Source organism: Mastomys coucha, unplaced genomic scaffold (genome assembly GCF_008632895.1).
Source record: "Mastomys coucha isolate ucsf_1 unplaced genomic scaffold, UCSF_Mcou_1 pScaffold20, whole genome shotgun sequence".
Taxonomy (NCBI): domain Eukaryota; kingdom Metazoa; phylum Chordata; class Mammalia; order Rodentia; family Muridae; genus Mastomys; species Mastomys coucha.
The window spans coordinates 79,842,688-79,862,493 of NW_022196903.1; the positions used below are offsets into that span (position 1 = coordinate 79,842,688).

General features: G+C 47.2%; 1 protein-coding gene and 1 pseudogene across 1 annotated transcript; both read left to right on the top strand.

Moving 5' to 3' along the window:
• Positions 1–149: 149 nt before the first annotated feature.
• Positions 150–1,142, top strand: LOC116099952 (annotated as a pseudogene).
• Positions 1,143–11,791: 10,649 nt separating this feature from the next.
• On the top strand, positions 11,792–18,440 carry Fam136a (family with sequence similarity 136 member A). Its single transcript, XM_031382413.1, has 3 exons — positions 11,792–11,956; positions 12,740–12,880; positions 17,098–18,440. The coding sequence occupies exons 1-3, from the start codon at positions 11,870–11,872 to the stop codon at positions 17,284–17,286; spliced, it is 417 nt and encodes a 138-aa protein (XP_031238273.1). The 5' UTR covers positions 11,792–11,869; the 3' UTR covers positions 17,287–18,440.
• Positions 18,441–19,806: the final 1,366 nt, after the last annotated feature.

The following is a 19,806-nucleotide window of genomic DNA, read 5'->3' on the forward strand; positions in this document are numbered from 1 at the left end:
AAAAAAAGCCGGGTGGTGGTGGTGAACACCTTTAATCTCAGCACTTGGGAAGCCGAGGCAGGCAGATTTCTGAGTTCAAGGCAAGGGGAAAAAAAAAGAAAAATTTAATCATGAAATTTGCAGGCAAATGGATGGAACTAGCAAAGACCATGCTGAGTGAGTAACCCAGACCTAGAAAGACAAATGTTCCCTCTCATCTGCAGCTCCTGGCTCCAAATACCCAGATACAATTATAAAACATAGAGTAACCCCAGAAGCCAGGAAAGCATAAAGGGGCGATAGTGTTGGGGAGGCTTGGCAGGGAAACAACAGGAACAGCTGGCCCCCGACCCTGGTGTCTCCCTCTGCCACATCTATGGGTGGCCTATCATGATCTGCGGCAGGCCTCAGAGGGTAGAGTACAGCTCAGAAAGTGAGCAGCACGGCCCCAACAATGAAGATGACAGGGACAAGTGTGAGTCCCAGGCCGAGATCCAGAATTCTGAAGACTACCATGAACTCTTCCAGCCCAAGAACAGCACCCTGAAGAAGTGAGCCCTTCCCAGCACTCCCAGAGTCACAACACAGCACAGGAGGCCTCAAAACCCAACCCAGCCATGGAGGTGCAGCTGCTGGTACCAAATTCCAATCATGACTTCAATTCCTGCACCCAAGATGAGCCTGTCATCATCCGTGCCATACAGAATGAGCCCATTGGCCTAGTCTGTGAAGGTCCCCAGCAGGCAGAGCTAGTAAATGAGAACGGCATGTTACAGGTAGAGGAAGGCCACCATACCATCTGTGTTCTGCTCACCAGCCACAGGATCTGGACACCGCGTATGTCGCGTGGACCACAGGATGTATCAAGACATGCACGGACTCTAGTCCATCAGCGACCGGTCTGTGGTGGTGGACCTCCTGTACATTAGCAAAAGCAAGCCACCCTGTGGAAACTGGACCTGTGCATCACCACGCTGCCACAGATGGAGAAACTTCTACAGATTGAGTACGAGAGTATATCCAGACGGGGTGTACCTCCCTAAAGCTGATTCTGTAGCAGTTCCTGGCCCTCATCACTTGCCACTTTGGCAGCCCAGCCTTCTGTGGATGTGGACATCAGCCAAGAGGAGAGGCTGCACATGTACCAACTCTACTTCAAATAACTCAGGGGCAGCAGCGCCCTTGTCAAGAGCAGGTTGGACCTCAATGACAAGTGTCTTTTGTGGGCTGCTCCTACTCATAGCCAGTTTGGACTGAGGAGCTCGTGGTGAGAGCATCAGCAGCCCTCACTGGCTTAGCCTCACACTCCAGCTTGCTGTATGCCCGTGGCCTGTGAACCTCAGCCTCACATGGAAGGAGAAAACCATCCCCCAAAATTGTCCTCACACAGATCTTTGCTTTATGCACACATGTGTGTGGGTTCTATGATCACCAGTTAAAAGCCAGCCTAGGCTTTAGAGCCGAAGTCTCTCAAAAAAAAAAATTGAAAGAAGCTCTTTCCCATACATAATACCCCACCCTCTCATAGAATATGTATGTGTAAAATGAATTTATAATTTTATTTACACTGTAATCCTAGCTTGGGCAGGTTTAGAGCTATTCTAACTTATGTCCCAGCCGTATGTCCCTTGCTACCTGCTGCTTTTCCTGGTCACATGCTCATGGTCCATCTCTTCTCATGACAGCCTCCTCCACCTCCGTGCCCTTTCTTCTTCTCCTTCTTCTTCTTCTCCTCCTTCTTCTTTCTCCACCCTCCTCTCTTTCCCTTTCTCTCTCTCTCTTTCTCTCTTTCTCTCTCCCCCTCTCTCTACCTGCAACTCCCTCACTTGATCAATCCTCAAGTCCCACTTTTTTCTCTCCACTGCCCAATCACAGGCTCTAGACTTCTACTGACCAGTTAAATGGGTGAGCGAGATTTACATAGCATCAACTGACTTACACAAGGATCTGCTCATCAGGGGCAACCAGATTTTGAGAGCCAATATTTAGCACTATAAAACAAACAGCATCAGGCCAACCTACTACATGTACAAATATATATATGTATAGAGAGAGAATATATAATGCATATATATACATACACACACATATGTGGTGGGGGAGAAAGAGAGACAGAGAGAGATCAGGTGCATAGACTAAATTCCAGCTCACCTACTTTCTTGTAAGTCTCTAAAGATCACCTGCTGAGATATCTACCCTTCACTGTACAGGAACAAGAAATTAGACCAGGGATAAATGGATAGTGATAGAAATAGAGATGTTTATTAAGAAAGATAAACAGAGGACTGAAGAGATGGCTCGGCAGTTAAGAGTGAACGCTATTTCTCCAGAAGACCCAATTCAGTTCCCACCACCGATGTCCTACTGTTCACAACTACCTGTAACTCTAGCTCCGAAAGGTCTGGCACCTTTGGCTCTGCAAGCACACCTGCATGTATGTGCATAAGCGTACATGTACATATGTGCACATACATTTGAATTCATGTGTGTGTGTGTGTGCTTTGCGTGCCTGGAGTAGGGACAAGTCCAAGACTCAAAGGCCCTGAGCCTGAGCCTCCAGCTTTTCTAGGTTACTTGCATTGCCCCTCCTTGCTTGGTCTTTGGAGATTGGATGGGAAGTCTCTCTCTACCATGCTATTTTGACACGTACAGTCTGTGGTGAGTGAGGTTTCCTGTCCTCCTCTGCCATTGCTTTTACTTTCCTCACATGCCAACCTCAATGCCTCCACTCTACTCCTCTCCACTCTGTTTCACCTTAGGAAGACATCCCTGTTCTACTGTCCAGTGTTCTCTATGGGCAGGGCAGCTGGAGGAGGGAGTGGGAGAGGGCTTGCTCCAAGCTGAAGGTGGTAAGAAGAAAAATTCCAGTTGCAGCAATCAGCTTGTCAGTACCAAAGACCCAGTGAGTCAGAGGCGGAGGCCAGCAAGCAGGCTCTGAGCTGATGGAGGCCCAACATCGTTCTATGATCCAAGTGGAAAGAATGCATTACAGTGGCGAGCAGGTGAGGCCTGTCATCAGGACAGTCAGGTAACTGTGACTATAAGCAGTCCACCTGTCAGGATGGAAAATAAATCCTCATGGCTGCTCCCTGCCGTGGGCTGCTCCCTGCCGTGGGCTGCTCCCTGCCGTGGGCTGCTCCCTGCCGTGGGCTGCTCCCTGCCGTGGGCTGCTCCCTGCCGTGGGCTGCTCCCTGCCGTGGGCTGCTCCCTGCCGTGGGCTGTTCCCTGCCGTGGGCTGCCTTTCCCATGCCACCCCCTGGTAGGCTGGCACATCTGGGCCAGTGACAGGGCCATGAGTATTTGTGGAGAACCTGATTGCTAGCAAAAATAATAATCATTTTAAGTGTTGTTGTGTGAGCTGTCATTTCACATGAACCGGTCAGTCCTCACTCTCGTCTGCGCTCATTAATTAGGATAGAATGTTCTGAGACAGTCATTTTTTTTCATTGCTAAGATTAGAACTCGGGGCCTTGCACATGATAGGAAAGTGTTTTACCACCACAGAAGAATTTGTTCATAACTGAAGGATATGTCTCGGTAGATAAAGTCATGCATAACAAGCATGAAAGAGTTGGGATTCCCAAAACCCATGTTTCTGCAAAATGTTAAGCAAAATGGCTTCCTGTAAAGCCAACACACAAGAGGCAGTGACAGGGGTCCCAGGGCAAGCTGGCTAACTCGCCTAGTGAAATTGGTGAACTGTGGGTTCATCTAGAGGACCTGCATTGATAAATAAAGTGGAGAGTAATTGAGGAAGACACCAGTGTCATCTTCAACACATGTGTGCCCATGCACATACATGTATGTACCTATTCACATTCAAACATGCAGACACAGACCACTTGCAAAAAAAAAAAAAAATGTTAAAAGAATTTCAATCCAGTCGAGTTAGACTCATTTGTTGTAGAAAATTTGGAAACCCATGTAAACATTGGAAAGAAAATTATAATTGCTTATAATACTACGACCCATTTATGGTGGTAACACTTAACACATTGAAGTGTGCCGTAACTCTAGGCTCTTTATCAATGCTATTTAATAAGCATTTGTCTCCATCTTTTTCTGAGCCAGTGTCTCATGTAGTCCAGGATAGCCTCACACACTTATAGTCCCAGCACTCAAGAGGTTGAGGCAAGAAGAACAGGTCTAATCTGAGCTACATCAAAAACTAAATAAATAAAGGTTCAGTGAGTGAGAGCACTTGTGTCTGCATAAGGATCTGAGATCGAATCCAAGGAGCTCACAGGGAATGCTAGGTATGGGGGCTAAAGAAGTGGTTCGGCCAGTTAACATCACTGGCACTATTCCTGTCACCCATGCAGTGGCTCACAACTGTCTGCAACTCCAGTCCCAAAGGGTGTAATGCCTTTTTCTGGTGTGCCTGGGCACCAGGCATGCATGTGGTACACAGACATACACATAGACAAAATACCTATACACAGTAAATAAATAATTGTTTTTTAAAATTAAAAAGCCAGGTGTAGCTGTGCAGATACATACACACACATGTGCATATACATCCAATTGTGCAAACACACACACACACACACACACACACACACATTATATTATTTGCCCTATGCTAAATACCCTCCATGCGCCAACAGGGAAAAAAGAAAACCCTGGCCATTGTTTTCAGTCTCACATCTTCTGTGGTTCAGTAGAAAAGCGAGTCTGCTAAGCACGTAGCTGGACTTAGATGGCCCTGCCTGTCTCGGGTTCCTGAGCTACAAGCTGAGGCTGCTTGTCCTAAGGCCCAGAGGTACTGAGGGACAGCAGAACTTCTCAGCCCCTTTATCATATTTCACCCACCCCAGCATGGACCATCCCACCCACCACACACCCCAGAGCTCCAGTTACATTGACTTAGTGACACAGATCAACCGACATATTTTCAGAAGTGGAAGGCAACTTTCTATTTCTTATATGTGGCCCACAGTAGCCCTGGCCCACATGGGGTAGGAGCTGTTCACCTGCTGTCTAATCAGCAGTGTGAAGTCACTGACATCCTGATACTGCCTCCAGCCCTTCTGTTGCTCTTCCTGTTGAGTTGGGTGTGTTTGTGTCATCTGTATACCACAATGCGGTAAGGTATTCATGATAGATTAAATGAGTCCTCAGCAAATTTAGGTTCCCTCAGAAGATCCCACTTCTAGTCCCTTGAACCCAGGACTCATCCAACTTCTCAGCATTCATCTAACCCACTGAGGGGGTCCCTGCAAGTGTCAGACAGGGAAGTGAAGCCTTGAAGAAGTGAGAATAAAAACCTGGTTCAGCCAGGCAGTGGTGGCAGCCCACGTTTTTAATCCCAGCACTTGGGAGGCAGAGGCAAGCAGATCTCTGTGAGTTCAAAACCAGTTTGGTCTACAGAGCTACTTCTAAAATAGCCAGGGTTACACCTGTCTTGGAAAAAAAAAAAACCAACAAAAATCACAAAAAGGAAGGAAAGAAGGAAGGAAGGAAGGGATGGAGGGAGGAAAGGAAGGAGGGAGGAAGAAAGAAAGGAAGGAAGGAAGAAAGGAAGGAAGGGAGGGAGGGAGGGAGGGAAGGAGGGAGGAAGGAAGGAAGGAAGGAAGGGAGAAAGGAAGGGAGGGAGGGAGGGAGGGAAGGAGGGAGGAAGGAAGGAAGGAAGGAAGGAACGGAGGGAGGAAGGAAGGAAGGAGGAAGGAAAGGGAAAAAAAGAAAACCTGGTGCAGACTGACTTTCTCAACCTGGATCAGACTTTAAGGTTTGATGCCTTTAGTTCATTGTCAGCATATTTAAAACACAGTACAATTTGGGAAGAGGTTTCCAGGCAGCACTCTTTCCAATCTTAGTGCACTATAAATCTTACTTAAGGTGTGACAACTTAGAAACTCATTTACAAAGTACATGTGACCATGAGAGTGAGTTCTATAGCTAAAGGCCTAGAATCTAATATGCTCTCATAAAGGTCAGCAGGCTATAAGATACATGTGATATCTCTCCTAAAGATGGGTAACAGTCCAGGGGGGAAAAAGTCTGGGATAATCATTCTGGGGAATTGGAGTGAGGTCTGCCTCTATAGCAAAAGGCCGGTGAGGTCTGGTTCTGCAGATAGCAAAAAGGTCACTAGGTCGTTAACAAGATCCATGCCCAGCCTTCTGGGCAAGAGAACAGGTATTTTATCTCCTCTGTTGAGAAGAGGCCCCTGTGTGTTTAACATTCTTGGTTTCCCTAGCAATCTGTGGGAGCAAGGACCTTTGTGTCCCACAGCTCCCTACCGCACCCATCCGGTCTTCAGAGAACCCCGTTAAGGTTCGGATCCACATCCAACAAAGGCCCCTAGTCCGTGGCACCGCCAGGAGATGGTAGACCTTTAAGAGGTAATAAAGCCCAGTGGGAAGAGGTTAAGTGTCCTTGAAGGGCTCCAGCTCCTCCTCTCTGCTTCCCAGTTGCTCTAAAATAAGCAGCATTCCCAGCTGCACACTTTGCCACGGTATGCCGCTTCCCACGGGGCCAAAAGGTGGCAGGCAATTGGCCTTGAACTGAACACCAAATCCTTGAGCCAAAGTAAAGTTTTTTTCCCTTTTGAGTTGATAGGCTCAGCCGACTCACACAGCCTCGGAAGCCATCTCCCCTTTGCTCAAGGGGATCTCAGCCTCATTGATAGACCATATGGGGAGTAAAGTTGATGGGAATCATAGAGATGAGTGAACAGTTCAACCGTACAGGTGAAGAAATCAAGTCTCAGACAGAAAAAAGCCTAAGGTCAGCCCAGAAACCAAGGCTTCTGCCAAAGTTTCACAAACAGACCTTGCTACACGGAGAAGCAGGCAAAAATACAGCAGGTGGGCTCAGGTCTTGAGTCTACAGAGGCCAGAAGAGGTAGTCAGATCGCCTGGAACCATGTTCTAGACAGTTGTGAACCACATGTGGGTGCTGGGAATGGACCTGGGTCCCCTGAAAGAGGATATGGCCTTGGCTGCTGAGTCTCCTCTCTAGGCTCCTATCTCCTTTGTTAAACTATGGGACAAAACAAACCTTCCCTCCCTTAAATTGGTCCTTTAAGATTTATTCATTTTATTTCATGTGTATGAATGTCACTTGCATGCAGTGACATGCAGTGCCCAAGAGGGCCAGAAGAGGATTCAGGCCCTCTACAACTGGAGTTTCAGATGTTTGTAAGCCACTGTGTGGGTGTTGGGAGTCGAACCTGGGTCGTGTGCAAAGGTAGCCAGTGCTCTCACCTGTCGAGCCATCATCTCCCCAGCCCCACAGTTCACTTCTTGTCAGATATTTTGTCACAGGAACAAGTCTAGAACTTACCTGCTGGCCACAGCCAGCTCCACAAACTGTTATCCCTGGCCATCACTGTGTTTGCTATGACAGCCACACTAATAAGAGAGTGAGAGAAAGAAACACAAAATTTCCAGCAGCAATAATAACTGTTTACCTTGTTTCTCGCAGACACAATCTCAAAGCCACCGCCACACCCAGGAATTAATCATGTTGTCCACACTTTATAGAGGGAGGAAGGGTGGCTCCCCCATCACTGGAGGCTGCATAGTTAGAAGCTGAGAACACAGACAGCAGTTTGATGCTCGGCCTAAAATGGGAATCTGCAGACTGTGTTTCCTTGGCCCCAGACTTCGTTAACTCTCCTGACCATAATACATAGTGAAAGAGCATAATCCAGGGGCTGGAGGGGTGGGTAGGCAGTTCAGAACATGGCTCTCACAGAGGACTGACTTCAGTTCCCATTGCCAACACCAGGAAGCTTACAATCACTTTCAGAGGATCCAACATCCTCGTCTGGCCTCTGCAGGTGCCTGCACTTACACGCATGCGCACACACAGGTGCACACACATACATACACACATGCACACAAACTTAAAATTAATCTCAAAGACAATTTTTAAAGGGGTGGTTGCTTGTTCTTGCAGAGGATACTGTTTAGTTCCCAGAATCCACACAGTAGCTCACAAATGCCCCTAACTTCTGTTCTAAGTGATCCAACCCCCTCTTCTGGCCCCCAAAGGCTCTTGCATGCATTTTATCCACATACATGCATACATGCTCACACACACACACACACACACACACACACCTGGAATAAACTCTTTCACAAGACAGTTATTTGACCATGATGTACTAGTTCAGGGCCTTTGTCCACCATGATTTGTTATGCTTTGTTCTGCTTCAGTTCCTCCAGCACTGGTTACACTAAGCCTTGGGAACCAGAGGCCCCTCACAGAGGCATCAGAAACACTTCCTGCTTCCTGCAGCTATGTGGCTTCCTGCCACTCTCACTAAGTCTTGGAGTGCTTTCTGTCTGCCTAAGCCCCTCTGGCACAAGGTGCTCCACATGGCCGTTACCCTCAGAAGTCTAATCACCTTCTTAGGACTACAAAGTCATTTATGCCCCTTCCCTGGAATACTCAACCTATTTAAATGTTCTGTTGACAATCACTCCCTCCCTTCCCTAAGTCTTGCTTAAGTCTTGATATTTGATTCTAATCTCATTCCTCTTCCATTTTCTCTACAGTCACTGGATATATGGGTGAGGTAGAGATCACAATACCCACCCCAAGAAGGGAATAAGAAGGCTTCCCTTTAAAACCTGGAGAACACCAGGGCGTCGATGGTACATGCCCTCAATCCCATCACTCAGGAGGCAGAGGCAGAGGCGGGAGAGTGAGCCAGCTTGGTCTACATAGTGAGTTCCAGGACAGCCAGGGCTGGTAAATAGTGAAACCCTGTCTCAAGTGAATAAACAAATACTAAAAAAATAAAATCAGAGTGGTGCTTTATCATGGTGAAAGAGTTAAATTTAAGACTTGTGCTGGCTAATGAAAAAATTGCAGGTTTGAGGAAAACACAGTGGATCAAGGTTGAGCACGTCCAGATGGGCCTGGGCAGGGGCAGGCAAGCTATTAGGACATTCTGGGAACTAGCAGGCCAAGAAAAGATAAACCATAAAAATAAGAAAAAAGCATACAAGGACATGTCCGGGTGGGCCCAAGCACGCAAGGACATGTCTGGGCAAACGACCCAACTGAGTAATGGGCCATCTAGTCCTCTTAGATATGGTTTGAGGTCAGCCAGATGCTCTTTGACTCAGATTACCACCCTTAGGAATTTTCCGCTCTGATCTGCACATACTATAGCTGATATTTGAATTAGCCAACCATATATAGCCACATCAATTCCTTTGTTCCCTCAGACCTTTTCCCTATATAAACCCCTAACCGCTGAGCCTCAGGGTCGATTCCTCTATCTCCTGCGTGAGATACGTGTTGATCTGGAGCGCTCCGATATTAAACTGCCTCATGTGTTTACATGAAGATGGTCTCTCGTGATTCCTTGGGTGCATGTCCTCCTGAGATTTGAGTGGGGGTCTCCCCACAGGGGTCTTTCAATGAGAATAAGATTAGGCTAGCACCCATGTGGTAGCTCACAAACACCCATAACTCAAGTTCCAGAGGGTCTGACATCCTCTTCTGGCCTCCATGCGCTCCTGCATGCATGTGATGCACACACATATAATCAGGTACACACATACACATAAAATAAAAATAAACATATTTTAGAAGAGAATCAGAGAAGACATCTGCCATGAGAGGAGTGGGTGGGGCCCAGGAGCCTCTTCAGGGACATCCCAGGAGTGAAGGACAGGTGACACTTCTATGTAAATTTTGAGGAACATTTCACACATGTGATTTGGTTCAACATAGCATCCATAGCCAAGAGCACAGAGGAGCCATGGATGGGTTAGCACCTATAATCAGGGAATACTCTGAGACTACAGCACAGACAGCTAGCTTCTTAACTCTTGGTCCTACAGAGAGCTACAAAGAGGCATGGCCTGTTGTCTTCAGGCTGTGAGATCCAGTCTTTAAAAAGTGACCACTGGGCAGAGCAGTGGTAGCACACAACTTTAATCCCAGTACTTGGCGGGTGGTGGTGGCGCACGTCTTTAATCCCAGCACTTGGGAGGCAGAGGCAGGTGGATTTCTGAATTGAGGCCAGCCTGGTCTACTGAGTGAGTTCCAGGACAGCCAGGGCTACACAGAGAAACCCTGTCTTGAGAAAAATAAAAGTGACCACGGTCTTACAGGGACAGGTTGGTCACATGTCAGGAGCCACTTTCTGTAAACACCAAAGAACCACTCCTATTGCAATACTGATACTAACAAAGTTGTCTTACCAAAGGCTTCCCACCAGATCTGAGTGTGACTGACAGCATTCCTGCAGAAGCGGCTGCTGAAGCTCCATGTTAGGAATAAAGGGGAAAGCGAGAAGTGTTAAACTGTGCCTTTATTAGAAAGAATTTTCTATGGTGTCTGGAATCATGAAGTCAGTCTCAAGAGAGGTCTTCCCATAGTCAGGTGTCATCGCGGCTAGGGCAGGCATCTTGCCCTGCCTACGATTTAAATATGCCAGAGTCTTCACCTCCCTCTGCTTTGACTTTGTGCACAGTGGGAGAAAAATGGGCAGTGAAGGGCCTGCTTCAGAGCCCATTCAAAGTACTTGCAAAGCACCTGTTGGGTGACCGCTGCCATTTCCCTGGCTCCGGATGCTCCTGGAAGATCCCTGTAAGTCTGGTTTGAAGTAGTGAACACATCTTATCCCCAACCCTGGTATTTGGGAGAGGGAAATCCAGGCATCGAGGAACTTAGCTTTCCTCAAAGGACAATGGGTTGTGTAGCTTTTCCTACCCTCAAAACAGAGTTAGCCTGCCGTCTAGTGGCGAATCGCAACAAGTGCCTAAAATCTCAAGCACTCTCACATGCTAATCTTTTTGCGTTCCAGGCTATTTCCACAAAGCTTCAACCTTTTTTTCTGTTTTGCCCACTGCAGCTTCCCGTGCCTGCCTGTCATTCTCTTCCTTCTCCTGAGTGCCAGGCAAGCCCTCTCTTGTTCAATACAAGGATTCAATGCAAGCTCGCCGCTTACGGGAGAGATTTCCCGAAACCCTCAAACTTTCCCTTCTCTCCAGTGGAACCGCTTATAGCCCAAGCTCTTCCAACACAGGCTGCAGCTGCCTTCTTCCTAACCCAATGATGCTCCCCTCTGCATCCAGCCCACGGGAAGTGGGGCAGCGACCATTTGTGTTTCACAGATGACTCCATAAGACAGTAGAAATGGAAACATGAGAGCACGTGGCTGATAGAACCAATCCATTTCAGAAACGGCTCGCCCTTACTCTACAGTCTCGCTACCTACAACCCCTCCATACTCCCACACTACTCTTGAGAAGAATCTAGAGTACTGTACCCTTTACTCAGAGTAACTAGTAACTCGACAAAAATGTTCACCAACTGGGGAACTGACTAAACAAATTGTGTGGTATGCACATGTAATGAAATTCTGTTGAGCAACAAAAAGAAATTAAGGCAAAAAAATAACAATAATAATATCTGATCAAACTATACAAACATCTGCTAATTACATTCGCTTTTTTTTTTTAATTGGAAGGGACAAAGGGAGAGCGAGAAAGAGGAAGAAAAGAAGTGAGACGAGCAAAGAGATCTTTGGCTACCAAAAGCCTGGCTCCACCGAAGAAGCTGCGGCGTGCACGCTGGTCTCCTGCCTGCAGTTGCTTAATATGGACGCCAGGGGGCGATGAGGGTGCAGGAACGGGAACGCTTACTGAGGACAAGGTCGCAATGGCCTGGGGACAGGGCGAGGTACTTGGTAGACTTGCTGGGTGACTCGGTTGGGGGTCGTGTTCAGCGTAAAGGGGAGGGATTCAATAGCTAGGGACGGGGCAAAGACGAGGGCGGGGCGAAGCCGGGGGCGGGGCGAGGGCCGCGTGGGGCGGGGCGAGAGGGTGGGACTCTGTGGCTTGAGGACTGGGCTCGGGCGCAGAGGGGCGGGGCTCAGCGGGTGCACGCGGGCGCCGGCGCGGCGCAGCTCAGGGTCGCCATGGCGGAGGTGCAGCAACTCCGAGTGCAGGAGGCTGTGGACGCCATGGTCAAAAGTGTGGAGCGAGAGAACATCAGGAAGATGCAGGTAGCTGCGCGCTCCCGCGCCCAAGCGGGATTGGAAACTCGGGCGGGGGTGGCGCGGTGACGTTCGAGCTCCGGGCCTCGCGTGGGGCGGTTTCCTCCCACCTGGCCTGGGTTACGAGTGTTCGGCCGCCCCGAGGTGATCTGGCGCGAGGCTCCGAGGGCTCGGCCCAGGAGAACCACTAGGCCGAAGTCCCTTCGGGCCGTCCCTGCGCTGATTTCGGTGCCACAAACCCTGAACGCCTGCGATCGTGGGCCCCGCCTCCCTCACCCTACTGGCCTCGCTTAACTTTACCCCTCCATCACCCTCTACTGTTTCGGTCGCCTTGTGGGGCGTTGACTAGCCAGGCCGACCTCTGAACTCTGCTACAGAAACTGGTTTTCAGGACGTGGGTTCTTCCGGTTCGGTCGTGGGTGCATTATGTATGAATGAGCTCATAGCAACAGACAGGGTCTCATTTAGCCCAGGTTGGCTTCCAACCCCCTGATCTTCCTGCCTTCACCTTTGGAGTGCGAGAATTACAGGCATGGGCCACCACCCTGACTTTGTGCCAGTGCAGAATGGAACACGAAGGCTATCTTAGAACTAACCAAGCGCTCTCCCAAAAACATATATCCCCAACCTACAAAGGTTAGGCCCGGTAACCGCCCCAGTCTTAGGAAGTCCTGATAATACTCGCAGGGAAAATAAAACAAAAGATGTCAAGGAACATAGAAAAGCATGGCCTCCAAAGCCTTCTCTTTCGTGGACTGTCCTCAGAGTCTGTCCTCTGTCTTTGCTCCCCAGGGCCTCATGTTCCGGTGCAGCGCCAACTGCTGCGAAGACACCCAAGCCTCTATGCAGCAGGTGCACCAATGCATCGAGCGCTGCCATGCACCTCTGGCTCAAGCCCAGGCTCTGGTCACCAGTGAGCTGGAAAGGTTCCAGGTGAGGAATGCCTCACAGTTCCCAAGTCCTTGGCGGGGGATAAGAATCATTCGTTCTGCTGTAGGTCCTTGGTTCTGTTAACACTGGTGGGAGCTCTGGTATCCTTGAGGGTTGATATTTTGGAAAAAGCCCTGGGAGTTGTTAAGTTGTGCTATATTTGCCATAGAAACAGGAATATAAAAGAAAGTTATTAAGGGAGTTTGTAACCAAGCACCTTTATGCCTTTTTGATGTAGTGCATACCAAATACAATCTGTGTTGTTTAGTATAAAATTCCTTAAAATGTGTATTAATTTGGGGCTGTAGAGATGGCTCAGCAGTTAAGAGTACTAGCTGCTTTTCCACAATTCCTAGTACCCACCTGAATGGTGGCTCACAATTATCTGTAATTCCAGTCACAAGTGGGTTTTTTTGTTGTTGTTTTGGTTTGGTTTGGTTTTGGGTTTTTCGAGACAGGGTTTCTCTGTATAGCCCTCGCTATCCTGGAACTCACTCTGTAGACCAGGCTGGCCTCGAACTCAGAAATCCGTCTGCCTCTGCCTCCCAGGTGCTGGGATTAAAGGCGTGCGCCACCACTGCCCGGCTTTTTGGTTGTTGTTGTTGTTGTTTGCAATCACAAGTGATTTAAAGCCCTCTCTGGCCCTCTGTGGGCACTGCACGCACATGGTGCACAGACATATATTTAGGCAAACACATAAAAAAATAAAATCTCAAAAAAAAAACAAAACAAAAAACCAAAATTGGAGCTGGAGAAATGGATCAGCAGTTAAGCACGGCCCGGTTGCTCCGGGCCGCGGTGGCTCACACCTTTAATCCTAGCACCTGGGAGGCAGAGGAGCAGGCAGATTTCTGAGTTCAAGGCCAGCCTGGTCTACAGAGTGAGCTCCAGGACAGCCAGGGCTACACAGAGAAACCCTGTCTCGAAAAAACAAAACAAAACAAACAAACAAAAGAGCACTGGTTGCTCTTCAGAGACTTGGATTCAATTCCCAGCCCCCACATGGCAGCTTACAGCTGTCTGTAACCTCAGTTCCAGAAGACCTGACACCCTTACACAAACATACATACAGGGAATACACCAATGCATATAAAAAGAGAAAAAAAATAAAGGTATATCCTCATTTTAGTTATTATTTTTTCTTTGATTGTCTCATGTATGTAATATATTTTGATAATTTTCTATCTCCCCTTCCTTTCTTAGACACTTTCCAACAAGTCTTCCTGCTTTAATGATCCCTCTAAATTTAAGGTCACTTTCATGAGCATGAATGCAGGGTTTTTCACTGCAGCTTGGGTGGCTTAAGAGTGGTCACATCACTGAAGAAAGCCAACTCTCCTTCCTGCAGCAAGCTTTAGCAGGTCAGGGCTGGAGAGATGGCTGATGGCTTAAGAGTACTTACTGGTCTTTAGACCCAGACTGGGTCCCAGCATCCACATGGTGACTTACAACTCCAGTTCCGTGAGATGTGACAACTCTTCTGACCTCTGCAGGTTCCCCCACATACACAGGGTGCACATACATTCATTTATTTAGGAACACAAATATAAAACATATTTTAAACTTGCAGTGGCACCTCAGCCAGGAGTAGAACCTCATTAGTTCTTCCTCTCCGGCTGATTTTTTTAAATAACCAGGTTTCCAGAAAGTGAACTAAGGTATTAGCCTTAAAAAAATACAGATTAGCCAGGCAGTGGTAGCACACGCCTTTAATCCCAGCACTTGGGAGACAGAGGCAGGCAGATTTCTGAGTTCAAGGCCAGCCTGGCCTACAAAGTGAATTCCAGGACAGCCAGGGCTATACAGAGAAACCCTGTCTCGAAAAAAACAACAACAACAACAAATATATATATATATATATATATATATATATATATATACATACATACATACATACATACATACATACATACAGGTTAATGGGTAGCTCAGGACTTGCCACACAGTCTGACAACCTGAGTTTGGTTTTTTGCTTTGTTTGGTTTGGTTTGGTTTGGTTTTCCAAGTCAGGAGAATCTGTGTAGCCCTGGCTGTCCTGGAACTCACTCTGTAAACCCAGGCTGGCCTCGAACTCAGAAATCCGCCTACCTTTGCCTCCCAAGTGCTGGGACTAAAGGTGTGCGCCACCACTGCCCGGCTGACAACCTAAGGTAGATCCCCAGAACCCACGTGAAGATGGCAGGAGAGAACCAACTCCACAAGTTGTCCTCTGACCTCTGTAGGTATGCCATAGTACAAGAGGTGGTTATATATTCACATACAATTCAAAAGGTAAAGAAAGCCTGGGGCAATACCTTAACAGTATTTGCGGGCTTAAACCGACCCCAGAACTTCATGTTTGGAACACCTGGAGAGGGGTTTCCATGGCACAGAAAGGTAAGTCACAAACAACTAGAGTTTTTTTGAGACAGGATCTCAGCTCTGTAGCCTAGACTGGCCTGAAACTCAGCAAGCCTCCTGTCTCTGCCTCCCAAGTGCTGGGATTATAGACATGTGGCACCAAGCCTTTACTATAAAATCTTCTGGTCCTTGGTTGGCTTTACTCCCTTCCTCTAAGTCTATTTTGAAGGCTTTGGAAACAGACATTTCTGATAGCCTGGAGTTCCATTCACCTGACAGTCACACCTAATGTGGGGTGTACTTTCACACTCTGATGTACAAAACGCTTCAAAGTCACTGCTGTTGTGAAGTAATAACAGCAAAGTATTTCTCCTTTTTTTTAGTTTTGAGAAATTTCTAGATCAGATCTTTGAAAAGTTGGAAGTGTCTCCTCCCCTTCACTCCAGAGTTGCTCCAGGCTAACTCATCTGCAGAGCTGCTGGCCATGATAGTGAGGAGGGTACCCACGAGGCTAGGTCCAGCAGTCACTTCTCAGTCCTCTGCCTTGACCTGTCTGCACGTGGTTGCTTCTCCTCCTTCAAGGACTTTAACCATTTAACCACAGGGTACCTCACTTCTGGGGTTCCCACCCCCCTAGGCCATTTATCTCTGCCTCCTTTGCTGGCTTTTTTCCCCCTTTTCAGCCTCTGTCCATAGAGAACACAAGCTGGCATTGGTCCTAGCCTCTTTTCTCATAACTTAATCTCCTATAGCAGAGGTGCCCAGCCTGTGGCTTGTGGGCCACATTCAAGCCAACATAAAATTACAAATCTATTTAACTATTTTTGAGAAGTGTGTGTGTGTGTGTGTGTGTATGTGTGTGTGTGTGTGTTAGCTATTTTTGCTTTGCTTTTTTTTTTTTCCCTCTTTTTTTTTTTTTAAACAGTTTCTCTGCTTGCCCTGGCTGTCCTGGAACACTACATAGACCAGGCTGGCTTTAAACTCAGAGATTACTTGCCTCTAGCTCCCAAGTGCTGGGATTAAAAGCATATGCCACCACCCCTGTAACTGTAGATAACAATGTAGCCAAGCGAAGCCAAAATGTTAGCTACCCCTGACAATGCTTGCATTCCTTCCGACCTCACTCCTGAATCCCAGCTCACTTCCTACTCTTCCCTTAACCTCTCTACCCTACACTGTTACTTCCATGTGAGCAGGAACACTTAGGCTTTGTTCATCTCTGTCGTCCACACTAGAAGAAAGCCCGGCACATAGCAGATGCTTGGCAAGTGTTTGAGCTGTTTTTCTGTAGCAAGGACAGACAGTAAAGCATTAAAATGTGTGCTGGGGAGATGGTTGAGGGGATAAAGCACTTGCCATGCAAACAGGAGGCCCAGAGGTGAGGTCCCCAGAAACCATTGTCTCGGGCGGGGCAGCCCACCTGTAAGTCTAGCCCTAGAAGGCAGAGTCCCCATAGCCGGCCGGTAAGCAAGACTAGCTGGATTTGGTTGAGAGCCCTACCTCAGTGAATGTGTGGAAGAGCAATGGAGGATGGTACCTAACATGTACCTCAGGCCTCCACATCCACAAATACACGTCTAAAAATCCATAGCACCACACAAGAAAAATGGAAGAGTGGAAAAGGAATCGAGGTGTTTGTAAGTCCAACAATAGTCTTTTGATTGCTGCCAGCATCTTGTGGAAAGTTCATTTTTTTCATTCCTCTGCTCAGGGCTTAGTCTGAGCCTTCCCAGTGGCACCTTCTGTTTGAGCCAAGAGAATATTACACTTAGAACTGGCAGAGACAGTCGGTATGGAGCCTGTAGCCCAAGGCCTGACATGGGACCACTGCTCAGACGATGGAAGCCAGCCTCTCAGCCTTGTCTCTCTTCTCATCACAGGACCGCCTGGCCCGGTGCACCATGCACTGCAATGACAAAGCCAAAGACTCAATGGATGCAGGAACTAAGGAGCCTCAGGTGAAGCGACAGCTAGAGAGCTGTGTGGCCAAGTGTGTGGATGACCACATGCACCTCATCCCAACAATGACCAAGAAGATAAAGGAGTCTCTGTCGTCTATCGGGAAATAAGATTGTTTGCCAGTGACCATTGGGACTAAGGGCAGGCTATTTAAGAGGAAGAATGAAAGTTTAATGTGTTAGGCAAAGTTTATGAATGAAGAAAACTTAGGACACAGCAAGTTCCAGGCAAATGCTGCTCACTGCTGGACACTGGTTCCTTTACATTGGATCTTAGAAGGTGGACTAGAAAGCAGCTGGTGCTAAGACTTGGATCGCAGATCGCTCAGAGAAGTCTAGATCCTAAATATTCATGTGCAAGTGTTTGTTCTGTAGGAGAGATCAACCTTGCACCAAGAGCTGAGATTGTTACTACAAACATCCAGGCTGGCAGCTCCCTTCCACCTGCTGGTAAAATCTGAGGAGAGGTGCATCTCTTCAGAGAAGCTTGGCAAACCCTGTTTACCAGAAGTATCAACACACCACCTTACATATGCTGTGAAACAAAACCCAGTAGGCTAGTAATTTAGAGGAAAGGATTCCCTTTTCAAATCTATATTTTGCATAGTTTTGTCTTATATGCAGAGCACACTAGATTTAAGATACAGGAGGGAGAGTGGTTTGAATAACTTCTAAAGGTTCATAGTACTATCTGCTATCAGGATGGGAATGTCCATTTCTTCAAATTCTCTTATTCTGGAAGCCCCTGAAGAAGCCAGACAGTGTCACACAGTGTACATGGGAAACAGCTTTCTTCACTGACTTGTGCAGCAAAATGACACATCCTTATGAAAAGCAAGGGGATTGGTTGTCACTCACATGCCAGAGAATAAACGGCAAGTAGGAATTGTTGAGAAGAGTTGGGCTTGGGTTCACAAAATAAAAGTGCGAACCTAGTATTAATCAGCTCTGAATTTACAGAGCCTTATAGCAACAAGGAGGCCCAAAAGCATCTTGTCCAAGGAAAGCTAGGACCACTATAGAGCAAGATAGGTACACACCTTCTTACCATCTGCCATTTTGCCTGGGTTTTTTGTTTATTTTGTTGTTTTTTGGCAGTGCAGTGTTGCTGGCCCAACATAGCACCTTATCTTTTGGATAAGTACTATGTTGTATTTATACCAATTAATTACTTGAAACAGTGATACATCTGTCTGTCTGCTGTGTCAAGCCTGCAATATATTTTCCAAGTGGTTTGATTTTTAAATAAAGTTTCATTGTCTCTAGCTTTTTTTTTTTACGGGTAGTGATATATCAGTAAATGGGTAACACTAAGAGGAAGCCAGAGAGCATTGTAACTTGAAGGCTGTTAATGATGAAAAGAAACCCAGGATTAAAGGTACATACTGTAACCTCAGTACTTTAATCGAAGGCAGAGCTGAGGGTTTCCTTCCCACTTTGAGGCCAACCTGTGCTAAAGACTTCATATTCATGCTCGTTTTCTAGTTTCAACAAGTGGTAGGAAGGGTATATATATATATATATATATATATATATATATATATATATATATATATATATATATATAGCTAAGCATTCCTGTGCTACTTTTTGTTGACACAAACTGATCACGGGGAGAACCACAATTGAAGAGCTGCGTCCATCTAACAGGTCTCTGGACAACGCGTCTGTGGGTCATTTTCTTAATGACTACTATGAGAGCCCAGTACACTGAGGGCAGTGCCACCACCCTGGGAGGTGCACACCTTTATTCCCAGCACTGAGGAGGCAGGGACAACCTCAATACCTCAGGACTTGTGTGGTACTCCTCACGTTTTATGTATGGAACATGGTGTGCTAAGTGGGTTCTGAAAGCAGAACTGCAGAACGATGGATCAAAAATACTCCAGACTCTGGATTCACATCTTTGAGAGACTCAGCCCAGCCACCTTCCCGCTACTGATGCGGACTAGCTATCCGTTAATTTCAGTGCTTCAGGAGCCTTCAGCTTCTTCGCCTGGATATGCTTAGGAAATGAAGGACAGTGTGGTGCCGCTGCCTGTAATTCTAGCACAGGAAGCAGTAGTCCAAGGCCATCTTTGACTACACAGTGAATTCTAGGCCAGCATGAATTACGTCAAAAACAGTGAGGAAAGGGCAGGGAAAATGACAAAAATGTAAAGAAAAAAGATGTAGTAAATGGGAAAAGGAAAGAAAAAAGTGACACACAGGCTGGAGAGATGGTTCAGCAGTTAAAACCACTGGTTGCAGCCGGGCGGTGGTGGCGCACGCCTTTAATCCCAGCACTTGGGAGGCAGAGACAGGCGGATTTCTGAGTTCGAGGTCAGCCAGGGCTATACAGAGAAACCCTGTCTCGAAAGAAAAAAAGAAAAACACTGGTTGCTCTTCCAGAGGTCCTGAGTTTAATTCCTAGCACCTACATGATGACTTCACAAACATCTACAATAGGATCTGAGGTCCTCTTCTGGCATGCAGGTATACATGTAGAGCACCCATACATAAAATACAAAAAAGGGGTTTTTATTTGTTTTTAAAGTGACCTGCTACTTCAATTTTACACAAAAGGAGCTTAGCCGCGCACCGCCTCTCCGTCGTGGCCAGTCACTGACCACGCAACCGGAAGCGTGGCTC

Bases quoted from the DNA above. Each gene is read 5' to 3' on its own strand.
- Fam136a (XM_031382413.1), top strand. From the start codon at position 11,870: ATGGCGGAGGTGCAGCAACTCCGAGTGCAGGAGGCTGTGGACGCCATG. The intron at 11,957-12,739 runs GTAGCTGCGCGC...TTTGCTCCCCAG, and splicing joins AGAACATCAGGAAGATGCAG to GGCCTCATGTTCCGGTGCAG. The intron at 12,881-17,097 runs GTGAGGAATGCC...TTCTCATCACAG, and splicing joins GTGAGCTGGAAAGGTTCCAG to GACCGCCTGGCCCGGTGCAC.